This window comes from Kazachstania africana, chromosome 3 (assembly GCF_000304475.1).
Source record: "Kazachstania africana CBS 2517 chromosome 3, complete genome".
In the NCBI taxonomy this organism is placed as follows: Eukaryota; Fungi; Ascomycota; class Saccharomycetes; order Saccharomycetales; family Saccharomycetaceae; genus Kazachstania; species Kazachstania africana.
Window position 1 is genome coordinate 720,137 of NC_018942.1, and position 21,413 is coordinate 741,549.

General features: G+C 36.1%; 10 protein-coding genes across 10 annotated transcripts; 5 read left to right on the forward strand and 5 right to left on the reverse strand.

The window, feature by feature from the left end:
* Positions 1-121: 121 nt before the first annotated feature.
* Positions 122-1,909, forward strand: FRS1 (phenylalanine--tRNA ligase subunit beta; the record flags this gene model as incomplete). Its single annotated transcript, XM_003956431.1, has 1 exon — positions 122-1,909. One exon carries the CDS (start codon positions 122-124, stop codon positions 1,907-1,909), a length of 1,788 nt encoding a protein of 595 aa, XP_003956480.1.
* Positions 1,910-2,104: 195 nt separating this feature from the next.
* MIL1 (Mil1p) lies at positions 2,105-5,062 on the reverse strand (the record flags this gene model as incomplete). Its single annotated transcript, XM_003956432.1, has 1 exon — positions 2,105-5,062. The coding sequence occupies one exon, from the start codon at positions 5,060-5,062 to the stop codon at positions 2,105-2,107; it is 2,958 nt and encodes a 985-aa protein (XP_003956481.1).
* Positions 5,063-5,880: 818 nt separating this feature from the next.
* Positions 5,881-6,844, forward strand: MOB2 (Mob2p; the record flags this gene model as incomplete). The annotated part of the gene is made up of 2 exons (XM_003956433.1): positions 5,881-5,900; positions 5,983-6,844. 2 exons carry the CDS (start codon positions 5,881-5,883, stop codon positions 6,842-6,844), a joined length of 882 nt encoding a protein of 293 aa, XP_003956482.1.
* Positions 6,845-6,955: 111 nt separating this feature from the next.
* RPO41 (DNA-directed RNA polymerase) lies at positions 6,956-10,810 on the reverse strand (the record flags this gene model as incomplete). Its single annotated transcript, XM_003956434.1, has 1 exon — positions 6,956-10,810. The coding sequence occupies one exon, from the start codon at positions 10,808-10,810 to the stop codon at positions 6,956-6,958; it is 3,855 nt and encodes a 1,284-aa protein (XP_003956483.1).
* A 305-nt stretch (positions 10,811-11,115) lies between these two features.
* TUB2 (beta-tubulin) lies at positions 11,116-12,468 on the reverse strand (the record flags this gene model as incomplete). The annotated part of the gene is made up of 1 exon (XM_003956435.1): positions 11,116-12,468. The coding sequence occupies one exon, from the start codon at positions 12,466-12,468 to the stop codon at positions 11,116-11,118; it is 1,353 nt and encodes a 450-aa protein (XP_003956484.1).
* Positions 12,469-13,521: 1,053 nt separating this feature from the next.
* YPT1 (Rab family GTPase YPT1) lies at positions 13,522-14,160 on the forward strand (the record flags this gene model as incomplete). Its single annotated transcript, XM_003956436.1, has 1 exon — positions 13,522-14,160. The coding sequence occupies one exon, from the start codon at positions 13,522-13,524 to the stop codon at positions 14,158-14,160; it is 639 nt and encodes a 212-aa protein (XP_003956485.1).
* Positions 14,161-14,235: 75 nt separating this feature from the next.
* On the reverse strand, positions 14,236-15,774 carry KAFR0C03590 (uncharacterized protein; the record flags this gene model as incomplete). The annotated part of the gene is made up of 1 exon (XM_003956437.1): positions 14,236-15,774. One exon carries the CDS (start codon positions 15,772-15,774, stop codon positions 14,236-14,238), a length of 1,539 nt encoding a protein of 512 aa, XP_003956486.1.
* A 552-nt stretch (positions 15,775-16,326) lies between these two features.
* On the forward strand, positions 16,327-16,911 carry SPC3 (signal peptidase complex subunit SPC3; the record flags this gene model as incomplete). Its single annotated transcript, XM_003956438.1, has 1 exon — positions 16,327-16,911. The coding sequence occupies one exon, from the start codon at positions 16,327-16,329 to the stop codon at positions 16,909-16,911; it is 585 nt and encodes a 194-aa protein (XP_003956487.1).
* A 44-nt stretch (positions 16,912-16,955) lies between these two features.
* On the reverse strand, positions 16,956-18,815 carry FET5 (ferroxidase FET5; the record flags this gene model as incomplete). The annotated part of the gene is made up of 1 exon (XM_003956439.1): positions 16,956-18,815. One exon carries the CDS (start codon positions 18,813-18,815, stop codon positions 16,956-16,958), a length of 1,860 nt encoding a protein of 619 aa, XP_003956488.1.
* A 766-nt stretch (positions 18,816-19,581) lies between these two features.
* LAM5 (Lam5p) lies at positions 19,582-21,408 on the forward strand (the record flags this gene model as incomplete). Its single annotated transcript, XM_003956440.1, has 1 exon — positions 19,582-21,408. The coding sequence occupies one exon, from the start codon at positions 19,582-19,584 to the stop codon at positions 21,406-21,408; it is 1,827 nt and encodes a 608-aa protein (XP_003956489.1).
* Between the last annotated feature and the right edge of the window lie 5 nt (positions 21,409-21,413).

Consider the following 21,413-nt stretch of genomic DNA (forward strand, 5'->3'; position numbering starts at 1 on the left):
TCAAAAAATGACTGATTTGAACATTTAGCTCAGCTACGTCTTCTATATTGGTATATACATTATTGTTTTAATAACTCTGATACATAACTAACACATAGCTGTTACTACTTACTTCGAAGCCATGCCTACCGTTTCAGTCAACAAGCAGCAATTATTCGACCTATTAGGAAAGAATTATGCCAATGATGAATTTGATGAATTATGTTTTCAATTTGGTATCGAATTAGATGAAGACACCACTGAAGAAGCTTTAAAAGCCGGTGAAGAACCAGAATTGAAAATTGAAATTGGCGCAAACCGTTACGATTTATTATGTATTGAAGGTATTGCCCAATCTTTGAACGAATACTTAGGTAGATCCGAAACTCCAAAGTACAAATTAACCAAGCCAACTACTAGGTTATATGTTGATCAAGCTACTGAGCAAATAAGACCTTATGCAGCTGCCGCAATTTTGAGAAACATCTCTTTTAATGAAAAATCATATGCATCTTTCATCTCTCTACAAGATAAACTTCATTCCAATTTATGCAGAAACAGAACACTGGTTGCCATGGGTACTCACAATTTAGATGCCACTACTGGTCCATTCCACTACCGTGCATTACCTCCAAAGGATATTAAGTTCGTTCCATTGAATCAAACTAAGGAATTCGACGCTGCTGAATTAATGGAATTTTACAAACAACCAGAACAAAAAAACAATCTAGGTCGTTTCGTTCACATTATTGAAAATTCTCCAGTTTATCCTGTTATTATGGATTCTAGCGATGTTGTTTGTTCTTTACCACCAATAATTAATTCAGAACATACCAAAATCTCTGTTGACACACGCAACGTTTTCATTGAAATTACGGCTACGGATAAGACCAAGGCTGAAGTTGTCCTAGACCAATTGGTTGCCATGTTCTCTCGTTACTGTGGTGATGAATTCACCGTTGAACCCGTCGAAATCGTTTCAGAACATAACGGTCAATCACGTATTACCCCAAACTTCGCTGAAAGAAAAATGAACGTTTCCATTGCTTACATCAACGCTGCATTAGGTTTAGAACAATCTGCAGATGAAATTATTGCATGCTTGAAAAAATTATCTTTACATGCTACCGCTTCTTCTGAAGATAAAGATATCTTGGAAGTCAGTATCCCAATTACTAGACCAGATATATTACATCCATGTGATATTATGGAAGATGCTGCAATTGGCTATGGTTACGATAACTTGCCAAAGACTGAAAAACTATCTAATGCCAACTTCATTGCTTCCCCTCTACCTATTAACAAAATTTCAGATATTTTCAGAGTTGCCTCTGCTCAAGCTTCATGGCTAGAAGTCATGGCTTTAACTTTATGTTCTCATGATGAAAACTTCAAATTCTTAAAGACTGAGGACGATAACACAAAGGCCGTCAAATTAGCAAACCCAAAAACGTTAGAATACCAAGTTGTTAGAACCACTTTGTTACCTGGTATTTTAAAGACCGTTAAGGAAAATAGAAAACATTCATTACCAATCAAAGTTTTCGAAACTGGTGATGTTGTCTTCAAAAATGACGCATTAGAAAGAAAGGCCTACAACGAACGTCATTGGGGTGCTATTTACACTGGTAAAAACTCAGGGTTCGAAATTATTCAAGGTCTTCTTGGTAAAATTATGCAAACTTTGAGAACCCCTTGGGTTGCTGACTTTGGCGCTGCTTCTCCATCAAGAGGTTACTGGATTGAACAAGATGATTCCTTAAAGACATATTTCCCTGGTAGAGGAGCTAAGGTCATGTTCAGAGCCAAGGAAGGTGCTGAGCCTCAACAAGTTGGTCATCTAGGTGTTTTACATCCAGAAGTAATGAACAACTTTGACATCCCATACGCTGCTTCATATGTTGAATTAAATGCCGAAGTTTTCTTATAGAGTTACTAAGTTGAGAAAATCAGTCAGTAACAAAAATAAATAATGATAAATAATCTCTTATGCGTAATCTTAGCAGTATGAAATTAAAGTAGTGATATAATATTTATAATTTATACCTTTCTGTAAAGTATGGAGGGGAATATATGCTTTTTATGTAATTTTTTACGTCTATTGCCATGTGAATGTTCTAAAATCCTAAACGTCATCAGGAAATGCAAACTCCATGTTTTTCTTACGGTACATTTCATCATCATCAGGTAGAATTGTTCTTCCAGCACTTAATAGCTGGAAATTATTGCCGCTAGGCGATGCTTTATAATCGTGGTCACTTGTAGTCGTTGACTCACCGTTTTTGTTACCTTTGTCGCTATCATCCTTTTCATTTTCCTTTTCATGTAAAGATGCTTTCAAGTTTGCTAACTCCTGCATCAGTGCAGAATGATCGAAAATACCATTGTCTTTCGTTTTTGAAGTCGAAGATGAGGTTAATTCCTCGGTTGGAATTTCTTCTATCTCCTTTTCTTCAACAGTCTTCTCCACCATACTTTGCCACTTTGATTTCTTTGGTTTCATCCATTGTGGCATCCATCCATGATGCTTTTTCTTACCAGAAAGTTTCTTATGAGCTGCATCAAGATCTTTCACGAGTTTCCTTTGCTTCCTTATTTCTTCTGGATCTATAGTTTCTTCAATTTCAGCGAACTCTTCAGCTAAGACAGTGATATTGACCTCTTTCAACAATTTTGGCATGTTCTTACGATATGCCATATGGCCATCAACGAGTTCCGTACAGTTGAAATTATCGATTCCTTCTACGTCATCAACGGGTGAGATACCCATTACAGCACTAAAACCACCTGAAGTTGCGCGAAATAAATAGGCCAGAACCCAATCCTTGTCTGAATAACCGTTAACAAATCTTCCGCTTACTACTGATCTCGCCATTACCAGCTCTTCTTTTTTCCTTACAACTGGGGTCCCGAATATAAAAACGTTCTCTACTAAACCCAATGCCTTCTTTTTACAAAGTTCAATAAGACACGAATAAATTACTCTTGCCCCCAAAGAGAAACCTACTAAGGTCACTGGCCTTTGTCCCAAGTTTCTAGTCATTAATGTGTCTGCAAGGATGAGACCAGCTGCCCATGCTCTGTCTAGGGAGACACTCCACGGATTATCTAATATGTATCCCAATTTGGATAATGCCATTGGCCATTGTATAGATGACATTAGTGCCGTCAATATCGTAGCACCTAAAACTTGCTGAAGAGTTTGAGTAAATATTTCGCTAGCCAAGATATTGATTGTTTGACCTGTGGATTTCAGCATTTCTGGTTCCCAGAATAACGAGTACAGGTCTCCCTCTACTGGATCAACTGTTGAGAATGGTAGTCTAACATCATCATCGTTACCAATAATCCACCCTGAAATGGTTAAAATAAGGTTGACACGACGGTTATTATGCAAAGGAATGAATTCAAAGGTTCTTACACTGCCCATTCTTCTGGACATACCTTTTGCACCAATATTGGCACCGATTGCTGTACTTGAAACGGCCACAATAGCTGTACCACCAGCACCTGTTAAAAACCCTGTAGCACCTGTTATACCTATTGTAGAAAGTCCAGCAGCGAGACCCGCACCGATAACTGGAGCCAATAGACCACCACTCAGACCTAAAACTAGTGAACCGCCAACCATTGCTATACCCACGTAAGCCATCTTCTTTCTCTTTCTCCTTTTACGTCTTTTTTTCATATGATCTTGTTCATCCCAAACTTGATCATCAACAGATTGCTCCATATCTAGAGAGTCAGTGACTCTCTTTTCAAATTCGTTTATCTCTAAGTGTGTTATATTTAAAGCTTCAGCAAATCTAATTAGCAAGGTCCTTGATCTTGCATCAAATGATGAACCTTGTAATAATAACAAAAAGAGATCACAGATGATTGTCCATGCAACATCAACATGCAATTGATGTTGATCCTTGACATTTTCTGGATGTAGAACTTTCTTATCCTTGTCACTGTACATGCTTTTTGATTCATTTTCTGATGTATCACTTACAGAGCTGTTATGTGGTACTTGTTCTTCACTTTTACTAGCTTCGGAACCAGCGTGATCTTCCCATGGATTTTCCATAAGTTGTGAAACCCTTAAACATTTGCATAAATCGTTCAATTGAATTTTATGTAAGGATAAGTTTTCGATCATATTGATTTCCTCCTCTGTAACGTCAAGATGTTCATATAATCTATTCAGAATTATCGTTTTCCAATTAGCTGTGTCCTTTTGAGTGAAGTGCAATCTATTAGCTAGTTTTTTGTTCGATGTTATGTCCACACAAAGACATAAAGTGGCCAGATCTGTGCACATTTGATTTATTAAAACGTTTGCTGCCCCAAGGTAAGCAAATTTCTCCATATCATTAAGTAAGAGTTTAGTTATGTTTAATTGAGTATCTGGCGTCAAATTATCTAGTGGTTCTACATCATCCTCGAACTCATCATAGTCGACAGTGTCTTCTGGGGGAGGTGTTGGTAACGTGGTCTCATTGAGGCTATCAGTACTTTGAAGACTCTTCATAACTTTTTTATGCTCGAATAAAAATGCAGTTTTTTTATTAGTTTTATAGGATCTTTGAGCTTGCTCTTCACCAGCTACTTTTGTATAACCAAAGGTGATGTTTGGATTCTGTTTATTTGTAGTGGTGTCATTTCGTTGAATATTATCAGAACTTTGGTAGGGTTGCAGTTCCAGTTCACCTTTATCATTGTAGACATCATAAGACGCAATAGCTGGAACAGTGTCCCAGTCATCGTCATCTGAGGAGGAATCTTCTGATAATTTTGCATTATTACTGGTTTGAGTATTTGTCCCGGCCACATTAATATTCTCCTGTCTTGACATATCATCATGACGACTTGCAATGTCACTTGATCGTACTTCAAATAAAACAGCTTCCTGTGATATCTGTCCTGTGATACTGTTTTCGTCTGGTGAAGTACGGTCAACTTCAGACATTTCATTCGCCATTGCACTTATGGGAATATTAACAACCATTGCGTCCGCAACTTGAGGATCCTCCTCCAAACACTTGGAGATTTTCAACCCCTTAAGTTGAAAACCTAGATCTTCATCCGAGTCAGACATTATCTAGTGTTCTCCAGTGGCTGATTTCTTTCAAATTTGTTGAAGAGCCACTGTTAAACGTACAAATTATCGAGAGAAAATTCTATCACTAATGCAAAACAGTCTTTTCCAATATGAACAGATAATATATGTGCAAGTAAGCCTTATGCACGACCGTCAGACCTCTATACGTAGCAGTTATCCTATATGGCTGTGGAGATAGTATATAATTTTGATTTTGAAATTGATATTTCCCTCCGCTACCAAAAAACGAGCCTGGAAAGACAAGACATAAACGAGAATTTACACTAGTGGCGTGCGTCACACAGCAAAGTGAAATGCTGAAGTTAAAAGTGAAAGCCACAGATGCACAGCCCAGCGACGTTCTGAGTTCCAACAGCAAGATTATGGACTACTGGAAGGAGAGGGCAAGAGCGATTAGCACTGTCGGTGAAGCTTCTCTGTTTGATTTCAGGTGCTGGTGGGTTCTGTTGCCGTTCAGCTGAACCATTGCATCATTCCAAGCTTGTGTTGGTATACATAGAAGATGCACAGACGGTCTTGGCAATTGGCTGGGAGGGAAGATGTTGGTTCGTGGTCACGTGGCAACGGCCATCACGTGACCAGAAATATCCTCGCCGGCGGCGCAACATCCGAACAAAATTTCCACGAGAAACGAATTGGAAACGCTGTGAAAATTTGCATATAAAAGTGCCCACCAATATACATCATCTTGAACGATCCATATGAAAAATGTTAATTAATCAACTTGATGAATAGATCAACTGGTAGCACCACTTTCTTAGGGTCGATTTAAAGATATCTTACCTGCGTTAAACATGTCTTTTTTCAATTTCAAGTATGTAACCAGTACCTCCAAGAACTAGGCCGTATCTCCATTATTTCTTTACTAACAACTGGGTTATTCCACGTTTTAACAGAGGTTTTGGTAGAAATTCAAAGAAAAATAAGAATCAAAATCATAATGCTGTGCTCACCCCAACGCCGCCTCCTACTATCCAATCATCCATATACTCAAGCCCTCATAATAGCAGTTCAAAGCTTTCTCTAAGGAAAAATAACGCAAGTAATAAGACATCGCCTACTAGAAGTAGTTACTCATCGACAACTCATGCCCAACAAATACAGCAACAGAACCTTACACAACAACAAAATATATCAGCATCATCTTCGTCCTCTTCAACAGTTCCGTCACAGCAAATCATGTTCCTGAGTGAGCCTTTTGTAAGGACAGCACTTGTGAAAGGTTCATTCAAAACGATAGTACAATTGCCAAAATATGTTGACATAGGTGAATGGATAGCACTCAATGTTTTCGAGTTCTTCACAAACTTAAATCAGTTCTACGGTGTCATAGCTGAATATGTTACCCCCGATGCCTACCCAACCATGAATGCCGGACCACATACAGATTATCTGTGGCTTGATGCTAATAATAGACAAGTTTCACTTCCCGCAAGTCAATACATTGATTTAGCCCTCACTTGGATAAATAACAAAGTTAATGACAAAAATTTGTTTCCAACAAAAAATAACGTCCCATTCCCTCACGTCTTTCTCAGAGATGTCCAGAGGATAATGATTCAAATGTTCAGAATTTTCGCCCACATTTACCATCATCACTTTGATAAAATAATTCATCTGTCACTGGAAGCTCATTGGAACTCTTTTTTCGCTCATTTTATCAGTTTCGTCAAAGAATTCGACATTATTGACAAGAAAGAAATGTTACCGTTGGCACCGTTGATTGAGAGCTTCGAAAAGCAAGGCAAAATTATTTAATACAAGTTGATATTTTTATTACAAAGTATGTAATGGGTATATATATTTATGCTTATACTTCTATATAAATGAACACTTTTATTTCTTTTATACCTAATATTTACATGTACTCTAAGAAAAGAAATATGTGCTTTGTTTGACGTTCTCAACGTCAAAATCTCCCTTTGGAGGAATATCTGGTAATTTCAACGGTGCCAGGATCAATAATTTCTTAGTATCTGTTGGCTTTACTTTCAATGAAGCTGAATTTTCCTCTTCTTCTATTAACGAAACGGTGGTTATCATTTTCTTACCCCGGTTCACATCATCTTCAAAATTGGAATTTAAAAGTTTTTGCCTTTGTTTCTCAAAATAAACTTCATCAGCTAAAGTTACTGTTCTTCTCAATTTCTTGGATAGGTCAGATCTTACTTCTACGATTCTTTTAGCCAGATTACTCGATTTATTGATTTCAATAATCTCAACGTAATTTTTATAACGTTCGTCAAATTCCTCCTTCAACCTTTCAATTAAATCAACTTCATGTAGTTTCACAAACTGTTCTCGCAAATGTTTGTTCATCTTCGAAACGTCACATGCATGTGTCCAATAAGAATCATGAACTGACGCAAATACCAATCCATCTTTATGACATTCACTTGCTGACAAAAGCATGTGAGATGCATCTAAAGAATGGATAAAGTTAGGAGGAAAGCCCGCTTTCTGTCTCCTTGCATTTACTTGATTGACTGCGAATGGATCACTGATGAATACACTTTGTAAATTCGTTTCTATCTGTTTTTTACTCAATTGACGATATGGTTGAACTATAGGTAACCCTAATGGAGTGGTCCAAATGACGGAAGTCATAAATTCAGGCTTATTGCCGTTTTTAAAGGATTTTTCATCAACATCTAATCGTATGGACTTGGAAAGCTTCTTCGAACAAACACCCAACCAGTCTTGAATAAGATGTGCACCTTCGAAGGATTCACGAATAGCAGCAAAAACGTGTCTTGCAAGATATTTAGAATATTTCATCGAATCACTAGAATCATCGAAAAGGTCATTTAGTTGTTTATCAATCTGTAATGTAGCTCCAAGTAACGTAACACCATAAACATGTGTCATGACGGTCTGTTTGACTACTTTTCTGTTTAATTTATCCACTAAAAATTTTGCCATCTCATCGTTTGGATCTTTCTGCAATGTCTCACGTAATTTCCCTTGAACAATTTTTGCCACATGAGCGTAAACATCATTTGGTTTTTCACCAGGTACCAGGTTCACTTGTTGAGCTCCTTCAATATCACCACCTAAGGCTGCATAATGTTGTAAACCGTTACATGTACCATCTTGATGAACTGGTTGATGAGAAATGAAATCTTCAGGATTTTCTAACTTGAGGGCTTCATTCAGTTCAATACAGGTCGCCAAAGCTTGCCATGGTTTATCAGCTTTTTGCCACCAAAGATATTTGCCATTAAGTGGATTTTCTGCAGAGTCTTTTATTTCCTCTAAATGATCGTCGATAAAATTTTCTCTTTCCAATAAAGGAACTTTGTCCACACCATATAGGTTGGACAAGTGCACTTTTAACCAGCTCAATCCTTCTTTTCCAAGCCTTTTGCCCTTCCAGAAAATTAATAGGCCACGACTCATATCATTACCAAGATGATTGAAATGTGGCGACAAAGGATAGGCTCTTCCCCTAAAATCCAAATTATGGGGGAAATAGAACCTTTCTCCAAGGAATGCTCTTGCTATTTCTAGTTTATAGTTCAAATCACATCTCATTGATCTATTTGAAGAATATTTGTTGGCTAGAATCTTATTCTTATTCTTCCATTCGTTGATGACAGATGGGTCCGCATTCTTGGGAGGGGGCGGAAGAAACTCAGACTCCTGTTGAATACCTGGAATTTCTAGAAAAGAACCACCTTTATTCCAAACTTTTGAAATAATTTCAAAGATTCTTCTGTTGACAGTCCAGGCCGTATCTCCAAGAACATTTAAACCATCATAAACTTTATCAAGTGCCTGCACATTTGATGCTGCTTCTAAGTAGGCAATCTGTTCCGGTGAATCCTTGCTTCTTACCAGGGTGGACTGTGTGTAATAGTAGCCCCCAGATTTCCAGTTGACCCATGGACGTGGTTCAACTAACATTGGTAATAATTGTGGCTGTACAGATGCCATTAATCGTTCCCCATCTAGCTGTTGTACTAAAGATTTATGAATTCTGATAACGCCCAATTTAGATCCATTATGGTACTGATAAGAATGAGAAAATGCAGGTGCAGTACCGAAGATTTTTTGATGTGTTATTGGATCTATACCTTCGATCTCAACTTTAGCAACATGGATTAATATGGATACCAGGATGGATCCAACTTTTGCTCTTATGGATTGAGGCCAAACGATTTTAGCTTGTTCAATCTTAGACGATCTAAACGATTTCTTGGCTTTCCTTAAATATGTTTTGAATTCTGGTGACTTCTTATTGACATCCTTAAAAATGTAGGATTCATTCTTTAATAACTGTTCGGACCTGAATTCCATTTCAATTGCCTTACCAACAGATATCAAAGCTCTTGCTGTTCTCATCCCCTCTATGATACCTCCTGTAGAATTAAGTTTTAAGATTTCTAATATGGCAATGACACACATTTTCTCTGGATTCACAAGTGCTAAATAAGGAGCGTACTCCAATCTTTTTGAATCTGCCTTGGGAAGCCTTTCTTTATTAGCCGCTGACTTTTCTGAGACAGCTCTACACAAATTAATTTCCTTTTTTAGCAGTGGCAACATAGCATTATACCACTTCCAGAGTTTTGCATTTAATGATCTCTTTATGGAAAGATCACCTCTAGCCTTAGCTTCTTCGAAATCATGCTTCCAACGTTCTTTTGCCGCATCACTTGCTCTCAATTCCAATGCATGCTGTCTCTCTTGATTAAATTCATTCAATATACTTTCAAATTTGGCTTGTTCTTCTTCTGTTGGTAGAGAGTTATAAAATTCGAAAAAATCTACCGTCTTAGATTCATCAAAATTTAGTATATTAGAATCGCTTGAGAGTCTGGAAATTTTTTCTTTTTGTTCTTTTGTTAAGGATAAACCTAACAAAGTATGCTTGACCACTTTCATTCCGATAGTCTCTACGTCCAATAATTTGGAGACATCTTTTTCTAACGTTTTAACTTGGGTATTTAGACTCATATGTTCTCTATCAGTTTCGGTGCCATTATTCTTCTTAGATTCTGATAATTCTTCATTATGGAGTATTAATTGTTTCATACTGTTCGGGAGTTCAGTTCCTTTAACCAATTGGAGGTCATTATGTAACCTTTCGAAATCGTTTAAAGTTAGGATATCAACAAATGAGCAGATGTTTCTTACGTTTTTTATGCTCATTCTGAAGAATGTCAAAATATGATCAGTCAAATCTGGAGAGTCTGATTTGGTAATTCTTAAAGAATGATGAATTAAAATAGCCAAAGTTTTATCATTATAATCAACGTCTATAAAATGGTTTTTCAGATCATCATTTAATTTTGCGATCATCAATTTAATATCTGTGAATTCATGACAAATGGAATTGAAATAATAATTGTAATCGTCTATAAAATTCGGTTTATTTGATTTTATAGAATACAACGATTTTAGTATCGAGAAAGCTCTATCTTTGAAATTTGATTGGATGCATGCTTCCAAAAGCGACCATAATGACATGATGTCTCTTTTCTCGTTCATGGTAACCATAGCATTTGTCTGTGAACTATTAAATGGGTTATCGAAGTTCAGACTTGTAATGTTATTTTTGCTGGTTTCAGCAGATTGGGTTCGTATGTATGGTAATGGTACGAAATCTATTTGTGACGAAGTAGGGATGGTGGCATTATTTAGAATTGGGGTTTTCGTCGTGATTAGACGAATGTTTCTCAATTTGAGAAGATTTGATCGAGTAGAGACCGATCTAAGCATCGTTAGCGATATGGGTTCTACGTCTCTCTCGAAGCTTGACTTGAATTTGATTTTATCGTTTTTCGGAATTTTAATAGACTCGATATTACAACTTTAAAAAAAAAAAAAAAAAAGCATACAGTAGTGCATTATTAATATAATGAATATATGTATGTACATAGAATTTTAATTCTGGAAGGGTGTTTTTAGCAGGTATCACAGTATATACACATATAACTTATGTATGAACAATATAAAAAAGATATGGATAAAAGAAAATGAGGGAAAATATTGATATTTTCTAGTTAATTTAATGGGGATGGAATTTATTCGAAATTTTCAGGCATGACTTCTTCATCATTTTCGTATTCGATATCACCGTCTTCTTCTACGATAGCTTCTTGATACTGTTGGTACTCACTTACTAAATCGTTCATATTTGATTCAGCCTCAGTGAATTCCAATTCGTCCATTCCTTCACTAGTGTACCAATGCAAGAAAGCCTTTCTCTTAAACATTGCGCTGAATTGGTCACCGACTCTCTTAAATAGTTCCTGTATAGCGGTAGAGTTACCAATGAAGGTGGCAGCCATATCCAGATCCTTTGGAGCGACAGAACAGACAGCAGTTTGTACATTATTTGGAATCCATTCAACGAAATAATCTGAATTTTTAGTTTGTACTTTTAACATTTCATCTTCGACTTCTTTAACTGAGACGTTACCTCTGAAGAAAGCAGCAACGGTTAAGTATCTACCCTTTCTTGGATCAGATGCAGCCATCATGTTTCTTGCATCGAACATTTGTTGAGTCAACTCGGGGACGGTCAAAGATCTGAAAGATTGTGAACCAATGGAAGTTAATGGAGCGTAACCGACCATAAAGAAATGTAATCTTGGGAATGGGACTAAATTTACAGCTAGTTTTCTCAAATCTGAATTCAATTGACCTGGATAACGTAATGAAGTTGTTACACCCGACATGACACTTGATACCAAATTGTTTAAATCACCATAAGATGGTTGGGATAATTTCAAAGTTCTTTGACAGATGTCATAAAGGGCTTCGTTATCGATACAGAAAGTTTCATCAGAATGTTCAACCAATTGATGTACTGAAAGAGTTGCATTATAAGGTTCTACAACGGTATCGGAAGTCTTTGGGGAAGGTAAGACTGAGAAAGTAGCCATCATTCTATCTGGGAATTCTTCTCTAATTTTTGAGATTAATAGAGTACCCATACCTGAACCGGTACCACCACCTAAGGAATGAGTGATTTGGAAACCTTGTAAGGAATCACAAGATTCAGCTTCTCTTCTAATTACATCCATGACAGATTCGACTAATTCTGCACCTTCAGTATAATGACCTTTAGCCCATACGTTACCAGCTGAAGATTGACCGAAGATGTAGTTATCAGGTCTGAAAAGATTACCTATGTTTGAGTTTCTAACAGCATCAATAGTACCTGGTTCTAAATCGACGTTAATTGATCTTGGTACCCATTTACCTGAAGAAGCCTCATTAAAATAGACGCCTAGTTTATTTTTTTGTAAATCATTAGTACCATGATAGTTACCATTATAATCCAAACCGTGCTCTGTACATATAGTTTCCCAGAAGGCAGCACCAATTTGATTACCACATTGACCTGTTGAAATATGAATAATTTCTCTCATTATAATAGTTGGGAGGGGAGTATTAAAAGTAGATTGTTATACTTGAATTGACACTATAAAAGTATGAAACCTTGTTTCTTTAAATTATTTTTGTTTTTTTTTGGGTCTTACAAAAAAATTATAAAAACTACTTAATTTATCAAGTTTTCGTGTTTCACACTACAGAGACATACCACCATCAACAAAATGGGTTTTTTTTCTCTTTGGTCTCGTCGAGAGAGAGAAGCATTCCCAAAAGGGAAATTTGTTTTTTTTTTTTGGCTCGGGTTGATGTTTGCAAATTTCCTAAAACGGACGTGTAGTGGATCGTCTCTGTGGGGGGATGGGTGAAACCACGTGATTACCGTATTACACGATACATCATCCACAACCAAGATTGAAAAGTTTACCCGGATGGACCGGCGTTTTATTTTTTTTATTTTTATTTTCATTTTCATTTTTGTTTGGTGTCCCTAACAAAAATTTTGCCGCCCAGCTGTTGCTTATTGTTGTTTGTCTTCACAATTCTTGCTGGCGAAAGGGGAGTTCCCCAATCTTGCGCATTGCAGAGGGGAAAGGGAAGGGAGGCGACCTGTCCGCGGTTAGATAAGCTTCGACCGTTAAATTCACGACTACTTGGCATGTGTGGCATTGTCTATTGTGCTGCAGCGTTTTTGGGTCGGGGTGAAAAACCGACAATGCCACAGATATCATTTTGTGGCAAGTCAAAAATAAAAAAGTGGATTTGTACCCTCGAGTGAAATCAGTCACGTGGCAACAAACATCAAAAACTTTCAATTTCTATTTCTTTATATGACAGATAGAAAGAATTGATATACCACACACTGTCTCTTATATTTTCTTACACACAAAAAGTTTTCCAGCCACCACCAAATTTAAATAAAAAAAAAATAAAAAATCAACTAACCCGATTTTCAAAGAAAAAAAAAAAGAAGAGAGAGATAAATTTACGATTGAGAAAAGGCCAACTATATATCTCATAGTACAACGAACAACAAAAACCAAGGGAATATCCCATCCTACAAACTCAACTCACCTCACTCCTTCATCATTATGAACAGCGAATACGACTATTTATTCAAATTATTACTTATCGGTAACTCTGGTGTAGGTAAATCATGTCTACTACTGAGATTCTCAGATGATACCTACACAAATGATTATATCTCCACAATAGGTGTCGATTTCAAAATTAAAACTATAGAACTAGACGGTAAAACTGTCAAATTACAAATCTGGGATACTGCTGGTCAAGAAAGATTCAGAACAATCACTTCTTCATATTATCGTGGTTCTCACGGTATTATCATCGTCTACGACGTAACAGATCAAGAATCATTTAATGGTGTTAAAATGTGGTTACAAGAAATTGATCGTTATGCAACCTCTGCCGTATTAAAATTATTAGTGGGTAACAAATGTGATCTTGATGGTAAAAGAATGGTAGAATATGATGTTGCTAAAGAATTTGCGGAATCAAATAATATGCCTTTCTTAGAAACTTCTGCTTTAGATTCCACTAACGTCGAAGAAGCTTTCTTAACAATGGCAAGACAAATCAAAGAAAGTTTCGCTCAACAAAAGATTCAAGATGGTAGTAACGCAAATGCTAATTCAAATCTACAAAATGATAAATCAAACGTAAATTTAAATGGTCAAAGTTTAACTAATGCAACTAATAACTGTTGTTAATTTAGTATCTCTCTACATACTTACTCTTTATATATAAATATATATATGTAGTCTTTTTCGAATAATTTTTTCTCACTAAATCTCTTCTCCATCTTCTCGATACAGTATAATAGGCTCGATCGATTTCTCTTTACTATTATTAACGCCAGCAGCACAAAATAAATCATCGATACTCTTTTTACCATCAAACAGTTTATCAATCTCCTCTCGACTTAAATTTCTAGTATCAGGGAAAATTATTAAGATAAGAACACTAATTGAAAAAGTCACAATACCAAATAATAAGAATGTTGCCCATTTTAAATATGTCATCATTATTGGCCCCAATAACGTTATTATAAAATTACTCAACCAACCGATACTCATAACATATGACATCCTTCTACTCTTCACACCAATACCAAGAATTTCATTGGTATAAACCCATGGTATGCATGATAATGTCAGTGCAAATATTGCAACAAATATAAAACAAAATCCAATGATTATGCCACCACCTTGTTTATTAACACTCCATATCAATGATTCATTCCCATTTATTGGATCGACTTCATGTCCCATAAACTTCATTACTATACTAATACTAATCATAATCAAACTTAATAGAACTGATCCAATTGTAATCACAAATTTTCTACTTACTTTATCAATAAAAGTTATTGGAAATATCGATACTACCATATTTATAAAGTATGGTATAGATGCCGTTAAAAACTTGATTCTTCCTGGAATACCAATCATTTCACATAGATAAGTGATATAATATAATATTATATTAATTCCAGTAAATTGAACTAATAATTGTAAAATAATGGACATCAGCACTCGTCTCCATTCCAATTTTTTCCCCGTATCTTCACTATGTAGATCTACTAAGTCTAATTTACTCATAATTGGAATCGGCTTCCTATTATTCTTGTGCTTCTCATTATAATTGATTGCAATCTCATTTTGAATAAATTGCGCTTTAGCATATGAACCATTAATCGTTAACCACTGAGGTGATTCAGGTAGCCATATGGAAAACACATAGAGAAATATTGCTGGGATAGTTTCAATACCCCAAACAAGTCGAAATGAATAATGCGACCTGATACTTAAGGAGAATACGGATAAGTAATGCATAAATAACATGGCAGAACTAGATGATAAGTGAATAATTGCCATAATTTTACCTCTTCTATCATTGGGGAAAAGTTCTCCTGTGTAAACAACTAATAAGATGGAATACATCCCCATCGTTATCCCTTTCACCCACCGAGAGAGTATTATCATCCACAAATCAAAGACTCCAGTAGCTAATAGACTACCTGATAACCAGATTATTGTTCCCATTTGAAGTATGCCCACTCGACCAAATTTTTTGGTCATCATACCATATAATATGCAACCAGTAAACCCACCAAAAATGGTAGAACTCATGAGAAATCCCTGCTGTAATGGCGAAGGGTAGTTAAAGTATCTTACAAAATTTGGTGAAACTAGAAATACAGGCAATGACGTGATTTCAGATCCCATAGTAAAACCAGCAATAGCTAAAATGAATGTAATCTTTCGCAGATTATACGTTGGTTGTTCATCTTTCAAACCCAGCAATTTCTTGGGAAACAACATCTCTCCTTTAATTCGGCACTAAATAGATCGATCATATTGACATGATTGACCTGTTCATTCTAAGAATTATGTTACGTTTTCTTATTTGTATGACACTGTCACCCAGTTATTGACACAAACGTCCCTAATGTGCCTACCACGAAAAAGTGATAACGAAAGCAATATCAATTCAGTACCAATTAGGGCTGCAAAGTTATCCAAAGGATGCATAACCTGTTGAGCAGTTTATGATTTCTAAAAGTAGGGCTCTTCACATATATGAACGGAAATTCTTCACATAGACATTAAAAAGAAGTCTAACAGCTAAACAAATAACTCTTAAGAAATAACAATTCCACAACCGTCATCAGAGACAGCTAAAACTATCTTTCTCAATGCTTATTTGGCATCTTTTAGGCTTCCATAAGTCACATCTACACGTGACAAAGTATTCTTTATGATCTTCTAACTTTCAACTTTTTTTGATATTGCTAAAAAAAAAAGAGCAATATCCACTTGCACAACTTCATAGTAAAAACATCCAGTTAAAGAGAGGAAAGCGAGCCATTGAAGATGTTTTCATTATCTCAGAGATTCCAGGTATTAATAAATCAGGCAGTTACTTTCAGCGTCTTCATAATTGCCTTCATTGTAGCCACTTCCTACATTGATTTGATATATCCCAACAATGTGTTCAATACAGGCGTTGCAACTGTAAATAGTATCAAACCATCTCTCAGTTTAAGAACCAGCAGATATTTCGGGTCAATCAACAGCAAACCAAAAGAAAATGTCAGATTGGAATTCGATTTAGATTCAGATCTTACAAATTTGTTTAATTGGAACACCAAACAAGTTTTCGTTTATCTAACTGCTGAATATAATAACACTAAAAACACAGTTATAAATGAAGTCACTTTCTGGGATAACATAATCACAAAGCAGGAGGATGCAGTCCTGCATTTAGAAAAGGCTAAGTCTAAATATTCTGTGTGGGATATCAGTGAACAATTCAGTGGTAAATCTTTGAAGTTTAAATTGAACTGGAACATTCAACCATGGGTTGGTCCATTAACGTATGGAGAAATTGATACTGGATATGAGTTAGTGGTCCCAAAAAAGGTGGAAGAATCATCTAAAAAGCAAAGAGTTAACTAAATGAATATATGATAATTGTATATATGTATACCATTTTTTTCTACTTAATGTGATTCATTATTACTCTGATCAATCATTGCCTTCAACTTTAGAAAGATAGCTTCGTCATCTTGGAGAATTTCTGTTAAACCATAATCTGCGATTGTCCAAAGTCCCATCAAAGCGACGACAACTGAAATGAACATAGCAATATAACCTTTCGTTGTAAAACCATAAGGTAATGGCTCTGGTTGTCTTGGTAATCCATCAAGGTTGAACCAATCATCATCATGACCAGCAGCATTTCCTCTATTTGCGATACCAACGTTAGCACAAACATCCTTATAGTTATCAGTCAATTCTTCATGTTCTTGTAAAGCAAATGGATCTTCAATAAATACAGCAACCAACCCCTGCTGTAGATGCCAATCCAAGTGACAATGAAACAACCATACGCCAGGGTTACTTGCCCTAAATCTTAATACCACATGACCGTTAGGTTCCAAGATAACAGTATCTCTCAAAATTGGCAAATTGGGCATCTTCATCAATGGCGCCGATTCGTTATATGGGACGGTCATTTTATCTTGATCCTCATCTGGAAAAGTCTCATCTTCATGAAATGCCGGAGATTTTTGTACTACCTGGAAATTGTGACCATGCAAGTGGAATGGGTGTCTCCCAGTATCATAGTTATTTAAAACAACTTCAATAACTTCATTTGGCTCAAAGATAAATGCATTCAAATTATCGCCATATATTCTAATGTCGTTAGCCAATTTACCTGATGTCAATACTGTAGTCAAAACAGGTAATTTGGCCGCAGTGTAAGATACGTTATTGAAAAAAGCATATTTTATTCCATCACCCAAATTTTGCATTCTAACATCCAAAACTATCTGCCTGTCGTAATGATCCAAAAGTGGAGTTGCTTTATGGGTAGTTAGATAAAAATCATTTGTAGAGTTTCTTTTCATCTGTTCAACATCAAGATTTGGATTTTGAGGATATTTATAATTGTCATTATAACTGATTTGATTAATTGTTAGAAGTGCTAGGTCGTCAGGGACAACATCTAACATAGTCTCATCCATTACTTGAACCATGGCAAAATTTTTATGAGGATTAACCTCTTTTGCCTTTACTATTACAGAGACCCTTTGACCTGTGGCAACATATAATGTATTTGTGACATTTGGCTTAGTATAAACACCATCAACTTCTACAATAGTCATCTCATGATCCTCCAATTGGATATATTGAGAGACAAAGAGGCCCATGTTTATAAATCTAAGCAAATACGTTTTACCTACTTCAAAATGTATAGTGTCATTCAACCTGTCGTTAATTAATGAATACTGGGGTATTGGTTCAGCGCCTGTTGGGTTGTAACGGCTTAAAAATTCGTCTTGAATCTTTGTATATTTTTGTAAATATAGATCAGATAAGGTAACAACCCTTTCTTCGTCGTACGTGAAAGGTTCAGATGGATCATGTACGATAAATGGACCTCTTAAACCATCTCCATATTGTGCTCCATTATGTGCGTGGTACCAATATGTTCCTGTTTGCTCATTAACTGTGAAGTTATAGAAAAATGTTGAGCCAGGACCAATAGGGCACTGTGTTATCATGGAGGGACCGTCCATTATATTGGAATGCGTTTGTAATAGGCCATGGAAATGCAAAGAAGTTTGAGTTAAGTCATCGAAACCGTTTGTCAAATACAACTCTACAGTATCACCCTTATTTACATGAATTGCTGGGGGTGGCCACTGACCATTTAGTGTAATTACACTTTTATTCTGTGGGATACCTGGTATCTGGACAGATTTCCAGGAGGTCGTAAAATGGAAAGTATGAATCTTAGCTGCCACTAAAGGCGTAACCAAAAAGAGCAGTAGCAACTTGATTATATACATCATGCATTCGATGTCAGCTGCCTATGTGTAGTGAGTTTTGCTAGAATGAGTTGTAGTTTTCACTTTTTCAAATATCTAAACTTGTAGTTCCTTATGACAGAATTGAGAAAAGAGGTGCCAATATTCAACCTACCCTAGAAAATCATGGATATAGAGATGCGCCCCTCTTAATAAGATATGGATTGTAAATATAACCAAGTTTACGAATTTATAAGGTTTGACATGCCTCTGCAATACTATTGCCATGTATTATATGGCCATACGTGTCTCACACGAGTTCAGTATTGATCTATAGTATACGCAATTAATTTGATTGAAAGCAGCCAATTTTGATACAGTAACGTAAATAAGGCAAGAATGTACCAGAACTAGCTGAAGAGAAAATTGCATCACTAAAAGTGCACATAACTTCACCATTTATTACTCCGATGACTTCCAGTCATCCATTATACGGGGCAAGTCATCGCATCAATGAAGTACCATGAGAAGCAACTTCAAAGACAACTCTCCTTACAACAAATAACCATTAGTAACATTTACACAACTCATACCATCACACTGATCCTCCTCATGCAGCCCACACTAATACTGCCTGTCATAGTTCAGGGTTATCATTATATTCGATTAATGGCACCTTTTCTATTTGAACATTCTGCGCACGGTGCTTATTGCCGAATTCCAAGTTAAACGGAATATAGAAAGTGATAGACTTCTGGTCAACTGTCAAAGAATTTTATATTAAGAGATAATCCAAATTAGATACCCCAGCATGGCTACAATGGAAGAATCAAATACCACTACATTAGAAGATGCTGATGAATTTGATGCTTGGGAACCCGTCGACGGTGGTGACAGCGATTTATCGAAACAAATAGGGGAGACAAATTTGGGTGATGAACTTTTGAATAAAGAGACATCTCCGGTAAGCAACGATGAAACTAATGTATCAAAGGACTTAACTATTGACACGGACATCAACAAGACCATTCCAAGTGAACATTCATCACCATCATTCATAAATAATATGATATCATCTTTTAAGTTGAGATCAGCAACTTCTCCAGCAAATGCCGTAGCATCACCTACCGATTCTATTAAGAATCAACCTATTTCTTCACCTAGCATTATTTCTCATAGAAGAAATACATCAATGAGTAGCATTCAGAGGAGAAATACATCAACCAGTAGTAATGCCAGTACTACAACTACTGCCCATGAGAAAGAATTGACACCTTTAGAACCGGATTTTGATACAAAACGATTCATGGAAAATAAATACATGGACACAGAATACCATTTAGCATCTATTACCAGAAATGTTGACTTTCATAAGATTTTCCAGAGATCCTCGGATGATAAATTGATCGATGATTTTAGTTGTGCACTGAGTAAAGATTTCCTCTATCAAGGTAGATTATACGTGAGTGAGTTTAACCTTTGCTTTATTTCGAATATTCTGGGCTGGAAGTCCAAAATAGTCGAAATTCCATTCAAGAGAGTCACTTACATCGAAAAGACAAGCACTGGGGGTTTGTTCCCTAACGCTATTTCTATCGAAACAAAAAATGATAAATTTCAATTCAATAATTTCATTTCTAGAGATAAATGTTTCGATCTAATCAAAGAAGTTTGGTCTAGGAATCTGCTGGCTAAAGAGGAAGAAGGTGATGAAGACGATTCATCTTCTGAATCTGAAGAAGAATTGGAAAAGGAGATTTCAATGACAGATTTCTCAGATCAAAATATATCTAGCTCATTAGCGGACAAATCAAAATTAATAAATTGTTTCCAATTCAAAACTTCATCACCCTTTTATGATGAAAATGAAACAATCCAGTCCAGTGAAACTTTGCTGCCTGAACTGAATAAAAATGAAAGTATTATTTTTCAAACTACTCTGAATTGTACACCAATGCAAGCGTATAAAATAATTTTCAATGATAGTGACTTCTTAAACGAGTTTATAGAATCTTTGGATGGGTCGAATATTGATATTCCCACCGAACCTTTCAATTTGGAAAATCCTGTCAGGAACTATTCCTATGATAAGGCATTGAAATATCCTGCGGGGCCCAAATCAACAAAATGCATTGTATCTGATGAAATTATTCAACTATCATCACGAGAAACTATTGTAGTTGTGAATTCGACAAGAACGCCGGATGTACCTAGTGGTAACTCATTCACAACAAAGTTAAAATACATTTTTAGATGGAATAATGAAAATAAATGTGAATTTTCCGTGGGATTCTGGGTTGAATGGACTGGTTCAAGCTGGATCAAATCAATGGTGGAGAATGGTGGCAGAAATGGTTCTATTGACGCCTGTAATATTTTGTTAGAGGTGCTAAATAAATATATTGACTCCTACATCGAAGTTCTTGGGCTCGAGGGGAAAGAAAATATACCTTCAGCCCAGTCGATCACGGAGAAACCAGTCTCATCAACGACAGATACTGGGGTCAAAATTACCGAAAACATTACCACCAGATTGCTTTTATTTGTTATTGTGCTTTTGTTACTATTGAATGGCTATAATCAAGTCAAGTTACAACGCACGATAAACAAGCTAGTATTGAAAGTAAATGATTTATGATGAAG